The sequence below is a fragment of the Manis javanica genome, chromosome 3 (assembly GCF_040802235.1).
Source record: "Manis javanica isolate MJ-LG chromosome 3, MJ_LKY, whole genome shotgun sequence".
Taxonomy (NCBI): domain Eukaryota; kingdom Metazoa; phylum Chordata; class Mammalia; order Pholidota; family Manidae; genus Manis; species Manis javanica.
Window position 1 is genome coordinate 168,433,106 of NC_133158.1, and position 14,724 is coordinate 168,447,829.

At 39.4% G+C, this 14,724-nt stretch overlaps 1 protein-coding gene and 1 long non-coding RNA gene across 7 annotated transcripts in view; one reads left to right on the forward strand and one right to left on the reverse strand.

Annotated features, from left to right (window-relative positions):
- Nucleotides 1-4,902: 4,902 nt before the first annotated feature.
- Nucleotides 4,903-14,724, reverse strand: part of STAG1 (STAG1 cohesin complex component) — a 436,291-nt gene continuing 426,469 nt past the window's right edge. For all 6 annotated transcript variants that reach the window (XM_073232352.1, XM_073232354.1, XM_073232353.1 and 3 more), the window contains 5 exons: nucleotides 11,267-11,441; nucleotides 9,056-9,166; nucleotides 8,416-8,530; nucleotides 6,995-7,075; nucleotides 4,903-6,909 (listed from right to left, as the gene is read on the reverse strand). In XM_073232352.1, the coding sequence (XP_073088453.1) occupies nucleotides 6,886-6,909; nucleotides 6,995-7,075; nucleotides 8,416-8,530; nucleotides 9,056-9,166; nucleotides 11,267-11,441 (506 nt within the window). In that variant the 3' untranslated portion in view covers nucleotides 4,903-6,885. The remainder of the gene's footprint in view (nucleotides 6,910-6,994; nucleotides 7,076-8,415; nucleotides 8,531-9,055; nucleotides 9,167-11,266; nucleotides 11,442-14,724) is intronic.
- Nucleotides 12,675-14,724, forward strand: part of LOC140848503 (uncharacterized) — a 34,077-nt gene continuing 32,027 nt past the window's right edge. The window contains exon 1 of the long non-coding RNA XR_012129515.1: nucleotides 12,675-13,863. This is a non-coding gene — a long non-coding RNA (uncharacterized lncRNA). The remainder of the gene's footprint in view (nucleotides 13,864-14,724) is intronic.

The following is a 14,724-nucleotide window of genomic DNA, read 5'->3' on the forward strand; positions in this document are numbered from 1 at the left end:
TTTTTTGAGCATACATGTTTTTTTATTGTAAAAATCTGAATAACCCAGAAAACTAGAAAGAAAACAGTAATGTCACCTAGATAGAGCTGACCCTTGACACCTCTATGCATTACCTCCTGAATCTCCCAAGAATTTTTTCATAAGGTGACATAATTAGTCTTTAGGGCAAAGTACTTATCTACCTAGGCTTGTTTCCTTACTTTTAAATAATATTAAAAAAAATACCCCATCTTTTCATTCCTCCAGTAACTCTTAGGTATTGAATATTTTCAATTGTGTGTGTGTGTGGTCTGGCAGAATAGATGCTCAGTAAGGGCATAATACCCTATATTCTTTCAAGAAATGTGTTAGCACATTTAAAACACTTATTTTGGAATTTTCAAACCTATAAATAATAAATTATTTTTGTTGACTCATTTGAGTTGCAGAATTGTGACTGTCCCTGAAAATGTCAATGTTTATTTCCTAGGAAACAAGGGCCACTGTCTTACAGTCTTTCAGTACAATGACATTTTTGAAAATGATTGCCAGTTATTTTATAGAATGCCCTCAATTTGGGTTTGTCTAATTGTTTCCTGATGTTTAAATCCAGGTAAGAGTAATGCACAAGAGTGCTCGTTCTGTGTATCTCAATAGGAACCACATAATGTTAGTTTTTCCTTTATTGATAAAAGTCTGATCACTTGATTAAGATGGTGGCTCAAAGTTTAACATTTTCTCTTTGGAATTAATAACTAATTTGGGAATACTCTTTAGGCCTGTCAACAAACTTTGTCACCTAGTACTTTTAGTTTCCATTGATTTTTGCCCCAATTAGCTATTTTGACTATGAAGTGTTGTATTTCTAACCCTATTGTCTGCATTTGTTAGTTGGTACTCTCCTGGAAAATGTTTCTCCTCTCCTGTTTTAATTTTGTATTATCAGTTTAATGGATTTTTTAAAGAACATTTTCCCTGAAAATTTATTACTATGCTAACACTATCAGATTTTCAAACACACATTATCGTTTATCTCCCTGTCCCATCCCTACTCTACCCTAAAAGTTCTTGAAATTGGGACCATACATTATTCATAGTTGAAATCTGTGCCTGGTACATAGCTGTTCTGTAAATGTTTTGGTGAATGAATATATTTTTATCAATCAAGAAAAAAGACTCATGGATTCTTTTAAAATATGTTACTCATTTTGTTTTCAAAACTTCCTAATTTGGTCAACTGGGGTTCTTTTAAGCTGGTTCCCTGATCCTTTTGTTATGTCCCAGTAACTTTTGATGCACTTCCTTATATTTTGACACAGGATAGTGTGCCAGGCTGATCTTCTATTTTCTTTGCCAAGCCCTGAATCAGTGATTTCTCCAAAGCCCTGGTTTCTTCAGATGTCATTTAGAAGCTAAAATTGGCACTAGATGTTCACAGTGATGCTGTGGGTGTATCATATCTTAGGTATTGTCAGACTAGGAAAATATTTATATTAACACGTAGTATATATATATATATATATGTATGTATGTGGGGAGCCTGAAACTTTTAATTCCAATCCAGCATATGGCTTCTTTGCCTCTCCCGTTCCATATTATCTTGTCTCCTCCTAGTGATAAAACTGGCTTGTTATCTTTATTACTCATTTGCTCAACCCAGAATAACTATGTTTCAGAACCACTAGTTTTATCAACAGTAAACCTTCTGTAAAATTCAAGTCTTTCTTATAGTCTTTAAGCTGAAGGTACATGGTTATTTGGATGGTGATGTAACTATTACTGGTGGATGGTTATGTAACTATAACTGGGAGGTTATGTTACCTATGTTAAGTATCAGTTTGGAAGTTAGTCCTTTATGTTCATAGACCACTATAGTTTTCCCCCCATCCTTGACTTTATTTTGCTGAGCATGTCCAGCATTAAGTTATCAGACTGGTGATCCTAAGTGCTTTCAGCCAAAAGGTGAACACAGAGTGCTGTTTGGGGTGCCTGTCGGGGTGCACTTCTTCCTCTATAGGAGAGCCCTGCTCCTTCCACCATTGGTGACCTTCCCGTGTTACACACCCTTAGGTCCAAAGGTCTGTGAGCACTGCTTGAATGTTCTATCATTTCAAGCCCAACCTGACCTAAACCAACGTGTGAGTCTTACCATCTACGGTCCCCATGTCCACCAGCTACCCCACCTCTCCAGGGAGCCAGGCTTACGTCCTTGAAGTTGTTTTCTAGAACTTCCTTCCTTCCTCTCTAGTTGGAGAAAGGGAGGTCTCCCTTTCTAGTTGGGCTCCTGAGTCCTTTTACAACAATCTCCCCAGTGGCATCTCTTTGTGGCCCACTCCTAGATGGAAGTCTTGCTGTTATTTCCAGGCCCAGATCTTGTTCCTCTGCTCTAGCAGTTCGTTTAGTATACTGTTCTCCAAAATCTTTAGCCCACACAGAAGGTTCCGGTTTGCCCTTCCCTTGCTCACCTATGTTTTTTTGAGCCCAGTCACCTTGGAACACACCGAGAAGCTCCCGTCTGCTCATGCTCAAGGGCCCAGCCTCTCCAGTTCATCTCACTTTGTGAGCTCAAACTGATTCTGCTTTACAGCAGGAATTTTTAAGCACCTGATTGTACCTCCCCATCTCCTATTTTTCCCCTTAAACATATTTTTATTTTCCTAACTAGTGGTGAGTTCCTAGGGGACATAGACTATGTCTTGGCCAGAGTTTCAGCCACTGGAAACTGGGAAAGGAATGCTGGCAAACTACTTGGCTTTTAGAGACGTAGCTACAGGCTGGTTGGCATGTGGTGCAACACCTTAAACCTGGCCAGCTCAATTTGGGTCAGCCAACCTAGGATTTAGAATGACTTGGGGATGATCATGTATAGTCCATATAAAAGTAATGAGTATACACAAGCTTGTGCTATTTATTTTTTATTTTTGAGGAAAGGGTCCAGTGTTTTACAGGTTTAACAGGTCATGAAATCTGGATGGTGAGAAGGGCTTGGTGCTGAGGTAGAGGAATCAGCCCAATAAAGCACTTGTACAAGAGGCTTCTGGGAAGTCTTGGAATAGAGCTGGTGGTCAAGGAACCATGAAGCTGCAGAACCTTGGAAGCTCTGCTAAGTCAGCCAGCCTCTGTGGACAGCAGAATGCCTTGAGAAGGGTAGCAGTGAATATACTCACCAGCTGCTGTTAAGGAATGAATTTCTCAGCTGGTGTTCTCACCTTATGGGGAAAAAAAAATGTTGAATCTTGCAACCAGAGAGGACTTGGGTTCACTGAATGGAGCACTGCGAAGTGTCCATCTTCAGACTGAGCACACAATAGGGTAAAATTATGGTGGACATAGAAGGCACTGGGCGGTACTGGGTCTGCTTCAGCCTCAGTAAGTTAGCTGTCATCCCAAGCCACATGGCTAGTGAGTGGTGAGGCCGGGATTTGAACCCAGGTGGATTTGTTGAGCCTCAAGTCTATCTTCTAACCGAGTACTGCCTCTTAACTAATGAGGTAGGTGGGACGAACTCCTAAGGGTTGGAGTGAAAAAGGTGGTGGTCTTCTCCTCAGGGATTGTCTCAAAGGACCCATGAGCTACTAAATTTGGAAAGCTTCACTACATCATGATGGCCAGTCATCTTTTTGAGTTGTGGGAGTTCTGGGGGCACAGCCACAGGGGAGCCTTCCAGCGCTCGAGTTGGTGAGGTTCTTCCAGCTTCTCTTCTGGCTGTCTTGGTCTTTGCAGACCAGTTCTCTGCCTCTGGGGGCACTGATGCTCTTGCTGGTGCTTTAGATGTTGACTGCCCAGTCTGAGAAGCCTGTAGACGCTCACCTGCACACTGAGCTGATACTCCTGATGGACTCACTGATTTCCCTAGATTTCACCAGTCTGACAGGTGTTGAGAATTTTATGTCCTTAAGGTGCCAAAAGATTTCTGCAGAGCTGTGGCTTTATTCTTGCAGTGAGAACTACTGGTACTTGTGCCCTTAGCACCACTATCAGCCTGGGATCTCCACTGTCCCAAGCAGGAGCTGTTGTTTTTAGTGATGTGGCCCTGTAAAAAAGTGATGGTGGATAGCACCTCTCCAGAGCAAGGTGCATGTGGAAGGGATGGAGCCTTACTAGAGTTTGGTCTGATCTGAAAAACCTGAGTAGGTACTAATCCTTTGTTTCCATGAAGACACTGTTCCCACAAAGACACTGTTTGATGGACCGGCTTTTTTTTGGAGAGCAGGGCCAGATAGTCAAGTTACATCTGGGAGGTTGGCCAAGTTGTCTCAAGGCAGTCATATGGGTAAAGCCTGGGTTTAGTAATATAAGCTTGTGACCTTCAAGATGAGCTACCAGAGGCCCATCCTCCTCATCTCTCCTTTTGGCTTTCTGGAGAGCTCACCTGCTGATTCACCCTCCTGCATCCCCTGCATTTTTTGCACTAAACATCTTAGATCTTAGACCATCTAATGAACACAGCCCAAAGAATGTGGAAGGGCCCAGCAAGTATAGGGCATGACTTTTTGGAGGGAAATCTGACACCAATGTCAAGAAACCTTTTCTGCAGCCATATAGAATCCAGGTGGTCTTTAAAGGGTCACTACTAGGGGGAAACCATGCATAAGCCCATAAGGGTCTGGGTCTCAGGCAGGATAAGGAACCAGGCTATAGACCAGTGTGCATGCTGCCTCCAAAGCTCAGCCTGCAATAGACTTTCTCTTGAACCACAGACAACTTGACCCTACCCACTCTCTCTCTCCACAGAAATCCAAGGAATGAAAGAAAATTAATCAGCCTTATTTCTCAAAAAAACCAAACCAAACTAAAAAACCACTGATACAGTAATTTTGCCATCATTTAACAAATTATCTGAAAGTGCAAACTCTGAAGAGCAGCAGACAAAATCATCTTTAAACCTTTACCTAGAAGGAACAATAGGATGACTACCACAGCCTGATTTTGAATAGTTTATTAAAGGAAAGATGAAGCATCAGTTTCAAATTGTACAAAAGGAAAAAAAAACCTCATATTGCAAATGTACAATTTACAGAATTACTAGCAAAACCAATCAAGGAGACACTGAAAATACAAAAATTCGACTGACTTCAAACTGAACTGGAAACCCATTGGAGTAGATATTAAGCCTTTTTTTTGTTGCATGGTAGTCTACAATTCTAAGTCAGCATCTGTTTTCCACATCAAACTGTCAAGCAATTATCAGTTTGCATTTGCCAGGGTACCTCCTCCTCCTGGCTTGCTCCCTGGCCAGAACCACAGGCAGGCAGGGCTCTACCCCTTCACTTCTGGTGAAGCCCACATTTCTGGAAGAAAGTGAGACCCCAGCCTCCCTAACTAACGAGCCCAGGAATTGCTAAATTAGCAGATAAAATATTTTTGGTGACCAAATTTTTTAGAACTGTATACATGTTGAGAAAAATCTGTCTTGTGTCTGTTTACTAAAAGGATGAATTAGATAACCCATTCTGCTTTCCCATCAAAAGACAAATCATTGGATGCACCGAATTTTTTAAAAAAATGCTTTTTGTTTTTGATAAAAAGGGAAAAGCTTCATGATTCTGTTGCAGCTACTTTAAAAATCAGCCCAGAAACACTTATGGATGGATTGGTTTGGAAATTCTGAGGCTTACTTTAAAAATCAAAAAGGAAGAAACTAAGTGGGCTTTTTCAAATGAAAGCAGCAAATCATAAAAGTCTAAGCAGAATATAACTCTAAACCATTGAAGGCTGTTCTGAAGATTCTTAATTTCTTTCCCCCAAAGAATTATTCTTAATATGCACATTTAACACTGAAATGTAGCTGTATTTCAAGGTAAGCTTAGGAACTTCACCCTCTAAGCACAGACTTCTATGCAGCACATACTTCTATAATTGGTAAACTTAATTCACAAAATTAGCGCATAAGGGTATTAAGTGCATGGGAAGGAGACATAGTTATGTTACACTTAAAATTACTTTTGAATGGCAAAGGAGTTCTTCATGATTATCTTTTTAAGAAAATGGATGTCTATGTACCTTGAATTTGGCAAGGCATGAAATAAGTGGTAAAAATAGCAAACTGATAACTTCAGAACCATTTTGTTTTACTGAGAACTTTATTTGCTGGTAGAAGTTGCTAAAAACGCACAGAACAAATACCAATAGAAAATGTACTGTATTTGAATTTCCCTATTCTATATAAAATGAATGGTGTACAGCATCTGTTGGAAAAATGGCTGCATGGACATTTCTTATTTTATGCCCCCTTATAAATAAAAATAAACCTTTTTATTTAAGAGTATATAAAATCTGGGAATTCATATCCATATCCACAGAGGGTGTGTGGTTTTTGGCAGAGATGCACTGTCAGATTTTCATCTTAGCTTGTTGATATTCTTCTCCATATTTCTGTATTCCACAAGGTCAACCAAATCCAGTGAGCTCCAAAACACTCTTCAGCAATTAGGACGAGCTGCTTACTCAGAGGTTTAATAAAAATGGTTAGCTTTTAAAACATAAAAAGGCAAAATGTTAAAACGGTTTTTAAATTGTACAACAGGAAAATAAAGTTAAAAATATTTTTTTTTTTTACTCAATGCTGAGTTTTCATAAAACAGGTGTATAACAGTGTTTATCTTGACAGCTGTTTTAAAAATTTAAAATTTCTTTCTCCCTCCAGAAAAACACACACATCTGTATTGGGATAAGTCCACTATTAGGACACAATGACTTTTCAGGTCAGTCTTTCTGAGGTGACATTCCCTTGGATAATTTACATGCTCCTCTTCTGTCACTGTAAAAAGGGATTGACCTCAATCATTTGATTAAAAAACAAATCAGATCACATCAAAAGTGTTTTTTCCCCGAACAAGCTATCACAGTATATAGGCCTCTAGCTCTAAATAATAGAGTTCCATATTTGTAAATTTTCTTCAGACTTCAGAACATAGGCATTCCAAATCCCTAGAAAAATGAGAAACACAATTAATTTCATGGATGAACAAGACCCAGAAACCAAAAATCAAAGCAGTAATAATTTAACATTTACTGAATCGTCTTCTATGATAGCTGCAGAATCAAAGAAATCTGGCCTCAGCTCAGCTCTCTCTCGCCGATTTCTTGATGGGGGCTGGAAAGAGAAGCCAGTCACTTAGTTTTTTCCTGAACTACATTAAGACAATAAAGTGTGCAAATAAGGGTCAAATTTTGAAAGGAAAAGAATGTGGCTTTTATGTGGAGAATACATATAAAAATTTTCAAATTATAATAAATATAACATGTAAATGCATATAATTTTGGGGCGTATAAATATAGAACATATTTTTGAATTATAGAATAATTATAAAACCAAATACTGGGTGACAAAACTTCACTAAATTCCCAAAGCAGGTAGATGGAAGGCTACTTGATGGGCAAGGAGAGGGAGGTTATAGATTAGAATGATATGATCTCACATTTTTTATAAAAGCTGTTCATTATGATTATGGAAAATTCAAAATATATGAAGCACAATGTTATAGGCTAAATTATGTCCCCCAAATTCATATGTTGAAGTCTTAACCCCGAGTACTCAGAATGTGACTGTTACTTGGAAGTAGAGCCTTTAAAGAGGTAACTAAGGTAAAATGAGGTAGTATGTGTAGGTTCTACTCCAATATGATTTGTGTCCTTACAAGAAGAGACAGGCACAGAGGAAAGATCATGTGGAGACAAAGGGAGAAGATGGCCGTGTACAAGCCATGCAGAGAAGCCTTAGAATGAATTCAGTCTTGCTGACACCTTGAACTCAAGACTTCTAGTCTGCAGACTGTGAGAAAATAGATTTGTTAGCCATGCCATCAGGGGTATTTATTATGGCAGCCCTAGCAAACTCATTCAGAGAGAACTAGTATGATTAACTCCCACATACCCATCACTCAGCTGCAATATCGTGAATCTCCCAGTTGTTCTTTCTCCATGTCATTTTACCTATAATTACTTCAATATGTGTTTCTGACATACAAAACTTAACAAAACTGCCATGTATTACTTACCTTAATATCTCCCATCCATATTCAAATTTCCTAATTTCAGAGATGTCTTATCACACTGAACAAAAAAGGTCCATATTCTGCACTTGATGGCTGGAGCACATATTGTCAGACTCCAACTTAAAGTTATGAAGCCAGATGCACATGCTGTATTGAAAGATCTAGTAGTATGAACTCTTTATCAAGCAGATAATAAGAAGGAACCAGTTCCTGTTAATGCAGGAATAAAAAATCTGCCTGCTTTGAGAGCATGCTCAAAAACACCTAAGCGCCTCCAAACGCCCACAGGTGTTCCGAGAGCCGCCGCCGCTGCAGGCCGGTGGTGCCTCCTCCTCCTCACCTCACTCCTCATCCCACAGGGTTTTGGAAATGAGAGCATTACCTTATACCAACACCTTCACATATTTTAATGGAAGAAAAACGTATTGTATTTTCTTACTAGATCAATAACCATGGTGTCTTCAAATTCTTCATTCATATCTTCTAACTGGCTCCGGGATGACATCATCACATCTTCAAAGATGGGCTCAGCATCTTCCTCCATTAGGCCCCGGCTGAAGGAAAAGGCACGATCAGGTAGCTGCTCAGGCTTCTTAACTGGAGTCCTGGCTCTTTTTTACATTCGGTCTTCTAACCAGTGAAAGCACACATTCCAGTTATAACCAGCAGACACTGCACAAATTGTGGTACTGACCCTTGTGTAATATTCATTTGGTTCACTCAAGATGTCATTTCATCAGAAAGAAATGTTATTTAAATGCAATAACAATAATAGTAAATGTTTATTTAGCTATGGGTCAATTCCCACGAAACTAATTTTACTCCAAATTTACAGATGAGGAACGTGAGGCACACAGGTTTTAAAGTTTGCCCAAGACCATGTAGCCTGCAAGTAAGGGCACTAGAACTTAAACTCTGAAAGCCTCTGGAGACATGCCCTCCATTCCTGTCCTGCACTGCACAGCACATCCTGAGTTAGGATTTAACTCCTAAGGCCAAACATCAAAGAAACCCAAGTCATCCCACAAAATGATCAGCACAGTCATTTATGTTCACGTGATACTTGACGTAACACTTACACCGCATGTCTTACTCCACTCCTCACTTTCATGTAGTTCATTCCTGTTCTGTCCTTCCGATTTAAGTCTTCTAATTTCGGCTGGCCTAACCAAGAAATCTGCATCTGAGGACTAAGAGAGAGCGCTATTATTCATTCTGTGGAAGCAGACGGTACATATAGCGACTCAGTCCCACGCTAAGTGGGAGGGAGCTGGGTTTATCCCAGGGCCAAGGGTGACACCATCAGTGAAGGGTCTGTTTGCATGGAAGTTGCCCAAAGAGATGCCTAAGTTTCCAAGAGAAACTGGCTGTGGCTAGTTGTTAGGTGTGAAGGAAACCACAATATGTCACCCCAAAATATGCCTCTTTGAGATTAAAAATTATTTTGAGCCAAAAGCAATAAAAAAAATCAGTAAACACAGAAAAAGCTCCCCCTTTTCTGCCTCAAGGCAGGAAATAAATCCTCACCTTACTGGAGACAGACTGATCAGCCCAGAGGTGGCACCCAGAGGGATTTGCCAACAAACTATAAACTAGTTAAGGAAGATAAAGACTACCTAGTCCTCCCTAGTTGGACTACTTCCCTTTGTCTTGTCAATTCTGCACAAATCCACCATTTGTATGAAAGAGCTAAAAAAAAGCTTCCTGGTCTGTTCTCTTCAGGTCTTCATTCTCTTGTGAAAGCTCCCACGTACATGGAAAAATTCAGTAAAATTTGTACCCTTTTCTCCTGTGAACCTTTCAGTTTAATTTTCAGACCCAGCCAGGGACCCTATGAGGGTCGAAGAAAACTTTTTCCTCCCCTACAGGTGCTTAAATTAACAGCTTCATTCCCCAAACACCTATACCTGCAAACAGGAGCACACCCCTCAGACCTCTGGGCCCAGGTGCTGCCCTACTTGCAGGTATTCCTGTAGGATAGCCGGGCCTCTCAGGGACCTAATGCGGCTGGCCTGGTGGCTCAGAGCGCTCCAGAGGTGGACAAGGAAGGGTGTAACTCATTTTTTTCTCAGTCCTTCTGAGGACATTTGGAGTCAGGTGCATCCTGGGCCGAATCTTCACTACACTCTATACTCCCTGGCACATGGACACTTGCATTAACATGCCTTTTGGGAATTTTACAGGATATAAACTTTAATGGTTTTTAGTAGATAAAAATCTGTCACATGCAGTTCTAAGCAACTGTCTTTATGTCATGTGGGGCTACCACCTTGATTAATATTGTACACCTATCCTAGGGAAAAGCATGGAGACCATGGCCAGTGGTAAAAGGTCAGAGAAGCACGGCAGGCTGCTCAGATAAGGAGGAGCCTGCATGTAGGCAGTGGGGTGGGAACGCTGGTCATAAGGTGAACTGTCTAGGAATTTCCAGGCAATGGTCATCCTTTCAGCTCTGAAGAAAGGGGGCTCTCAGTGCAGGGGTGCCTTATGAAAGCCTAGGATCTGAATACTTCTCACACTGCCTCTTCCCAACCTGTTAAATTTGTTGAGTTGTGAGAATTCTCTTTTATCCATCAGAGTAGTTCACAGCACCATCAGAATATGAGTGGAGATTTTGACAGATAATTTCAAAGTTGGGTAGAAAACAAAAAGTTAAGTTTCTTTATAGCAAAAGTCACACCACCACCTTGCCCCTTCTATAATTTTCAGGGCACTGGTACTTGAAAACATTTTAATTGCTCATGTGGGAAAAGTTAAGCCCTTGATCCTCTCTTAGAGGAAGGGCAATACTCAGAATTTAAAAAATTTATCTTAACAATACTTGATCCAGGAACAGTTTATGTTTAAAATATAAACTTAACTAAGGCTAAGTACTATTAATTAAATGGATTATAAAAGTCTATTTGGTGTTCAGACTAGTAACAATCTCAGCAGAGACTCTTAGAGACTCTCTTGCATGTCTTCTTGGCAAGTACCTGAGAAGAAACAGACTTGCCCAATGAATCTGTAACTTAACTGAAATCAGTACTTAGTGAGATACATGTGCTCATGCAAATCTCATACAAACGCATAAGATACCATGCATTTACAAGTCTCTGGACTTTGAGGAACTGATATTGTAAGTGTTTGCAGACTTACACATTTTCAAATATAAATTATTTAACCTTTATTTACAGTTCTGTTTTTCATGAACTGATCAGTAATGTGGCTCTGATGAAATGAAGTTTTTCTTTAAGGTTTTTCTCTAACAGCTAAAGGTTTATGCCAAAAACCAAATTTTTACTACTTACTTGTGCAAAAAGTCAGGTTCCGAGCCATGCTCAGACTCGGGTTCCTGAATCTGTTCTCCCATGGGCCGGCTGTTCTCCCGCAGGACAGTGGAAGTAAGCTGTGGTGCCGGCAGGGGGCCAGGAGTCTGAATCATGGTGTCAGTTCTGTTTAGCCATGGATTATCCAAACTTTCATCTGTAAAGTTCCAGTTAGAGTCACAGAATGTCACGGATAGAGTGAACTCTGGCAGACGTGGTAGCACAGACTTGAATAGGATGGCTCTGGAGTCAGACCGCCCAGTTTGAATCCCAGTTACACCACTCACTTGGGTGACTTTGTGTATCTTATTAAACTTCCAAAACTCAGTTTTCTCATCTACCAAATGGAATATCAGTACTAATCTCATAGAGTACACTGTAAGGATTAAATGATAGCTATCCTCACATATCACCTCTTCCAAGTCCCTCCATTCTTAAGAATAAATTTACCTTATATAAAAGGGGAAGAATGGCATCAGCCACAGACCCCTCTAACCTTTCTTTGCTCAGGCAGTAAAGAGCCTATTTCCTATGCCTTCCAAGGGCTCCGGGGAGCAACACTGAAAGTCTTGACGGCCTTGACTGAGAAGACAGCAAATCCCATGGCCTGACTGGATGACTCACCAGGGAAGTAACTCTTTTTTGCCAGGCTCTGTGTTGGGGTGTATGACAGGCTGTTTTCAGGACTCTAAGTTCTGCCTCATCAGGGAAGCTCTCCTTGAGCACCAGCCCCTACTTCCCATTCTTTCTTAAGTTCTGAATGACAGAATCATTCCTGCTTGCTTAGGACTTAACTGTAACTGTCCTGCATCGGCAGGTGATTTGTCAAGTGTATCTGTTATCTCTACAATTAGGTTTAAGTAGATTAAAAGCATTATTTGCATACCTAAGCTACATCCTGATATAAATGTTAAATAATGAAGTTTCCACCTATACAAATTTTAAATTACTTTCTTAACATGGGGAGACTTAAGAAAAAAAGGATTACTGCTGTTTTTCCTTCTGATGAATTTTAATCACAAAGTATATATGAATTCCATTGTTTTTCCCCTTCCATTAAGTCTCAGAGGTGTGCACATGTTTTAGGCTCCTTATCTGCCATGAAGCATTCCATCTCTGTCAGTGTATTTACCAAGTCTCAAACATTTTGTCAGACATCTCTACCTTCTGGATTGGCTTTTCTGTCCCTGGAAATACCGACCTATTGTCTGGTTAAGATAATTCCACTGATATGAAGCTCAGATCTTTTCTCAGTTACTGATTCTCCTCTTAATAAGCAAAGATACTATTTCATCCTCTTTATTCATACCACTTTTCATTCAACATTTAATTCCAGACTTATTAAAAACTTTAATTTGCTGTCACACTTAAAACTGTATGATCATAAGAATGGCTGTCATTTTGGTTCCTAACCTGGTGAATTCATTTTTCAGCTCTCCTACATCTTTTACAGAAACTGTTTCTGATTTTCATTAACGGTTTGGTCACTCCTTGTTTATGTCCCAGAGAACCTTTCAGGCCCATCAGAATACTTACCATGCTGAACTGAAATTGCCTGCTTCCCTGTCCATCTGTACCCAGAGCTCTGTGATTAATTTATAACCTGCAACATCTACCATAGTTCTTAGGCAGGTGCTTGGTAAAGACTTTCTGAATGAATGAATAACTTGAGGAAGAACTCACTCTTCCTTCTGCAGAAATCCTGAAACCCCTGAAGATTCAATGAAAATACTTTTTGTAAAGCTTTTTCATCTTTACCCCAAACAGATGACACTCTGTTGCCTAAGGGCATGTAACCTCCCCCATAGTTACTTGGTAAACTTCAAACTAACACAGAGGAAGTTTTCTTTTTTCACAATTTAATCATCACCAAATTAGGTTATCTGTTCCATATATGCTTTTTTTACTCCTGAGGTAAGACTGCCCTGCCCCACTAGTGGACTATAGAAGGTTATTTAAATTCTCTAAGCCTTAGTTTCTTCTGTATTACTATATGGATAATAGTGTTAAACTCAGTTCAGTTATAAAACATTTATTTAGCATTTAGTAGCATTTGTAAAGCATGACCTAAATGTTTTACAAATATTAGTCAAATGAACGATTAAATGATATAATGCATGTAAAACACATTCTTGGCACATAGTAAAGATGTGATGAATGTTGGCTAATGTATTACATCTAGGAAAAGCTGTGAGTAGGGGGAAAATATATATATATAGAGAGAGAGACAGATGGAGAACGCTGATAGCTCTGGAAGACATTTTCAAATGGAAATGAATTACTGAAGTCATTCTTTAGAGAAAAGTTTGGGATTCTACACTACAAAGACAGGGTTTCGGTTTTCTTTCTGTGGACCAAAAAGATTTTAAGTCCTAAAGTTCACACTTGAAAGGAAATCTTGAACTTTAACATTAATTCTGTAAATATTTTCAAATCTTTTATTCTCTTTGAAATATATATATTTTCAGCCTAATCCACTGACTGATGCTAGATAAGGGGCACTGCTGAATGACGATGATGACACTGTGACAACAGCAGCCTGACACTGATTGACCGCTACTCATATGCCAAGCACCGTGGTAAGGAAGCACTGTGTGTGTACTGAGTGTTTTATTTGGAGTATCTCATTTAATATTCACAAAGCTCACAGGACAGGTACTCTGATTATCCTTCATTTGGTTAGTGATTGAGGCTTAGAGAGGTTAAGTACCATGTCCAAAGTTCACATAGCTGAAAATGAGAAAGCCAAGTTTGAATTCTGGAACTCTGACTTTAGAGTTTGTATTCTTCATCAATAGTCAATACGGCCTCCCCAGTGATGAGACATTTTATTTAAATTCTAACTAAACCACATATTTTACCAAAATTGTTGACGAGTCACTATTTTTTAAGCAGCAGAGATGAGATGCTGAATAGTAAATAGAAGGTTGTAAAAAGGAGTGGAGCAGGATTCAGATCCTGGTTTGAAGCATCTTTATTAGGAGATGCATGGAGATGGGGGAACACTATTTGAAGAAATAAGCTTTTTTACTTTGAGTTTTCATAGTTTAAGACTAATGTTTTATTTTAATGAAGCAATTTTTAGTCTTTCTGGATATATGAATATCTACATATCACATTTTCACGGTAATTCAACTCATTCCCCACAGTCCATGAGGGTTATAAAACCAGATTTGACTATCTTTATCTTAATGTACAAAACAAATTATTCACCTAAGGGGTAGAAATGAAAAGTTCTTCTGGTATATTCAATTTGCTGCAGAGAGAAGTGAATATACCACAACTACCCACAACTCACTAGAATCATCAGAATGAACTTTGATATTTTTCTGTGTCAGAGACCTGTCATATGGGGATCAATTTTATAAACCTTCCTAACTACATCCTCCTGTTCTCTGTGACTGTCTAGCTCTGTTTCATGCTCTTGCAACTTTTTCCTT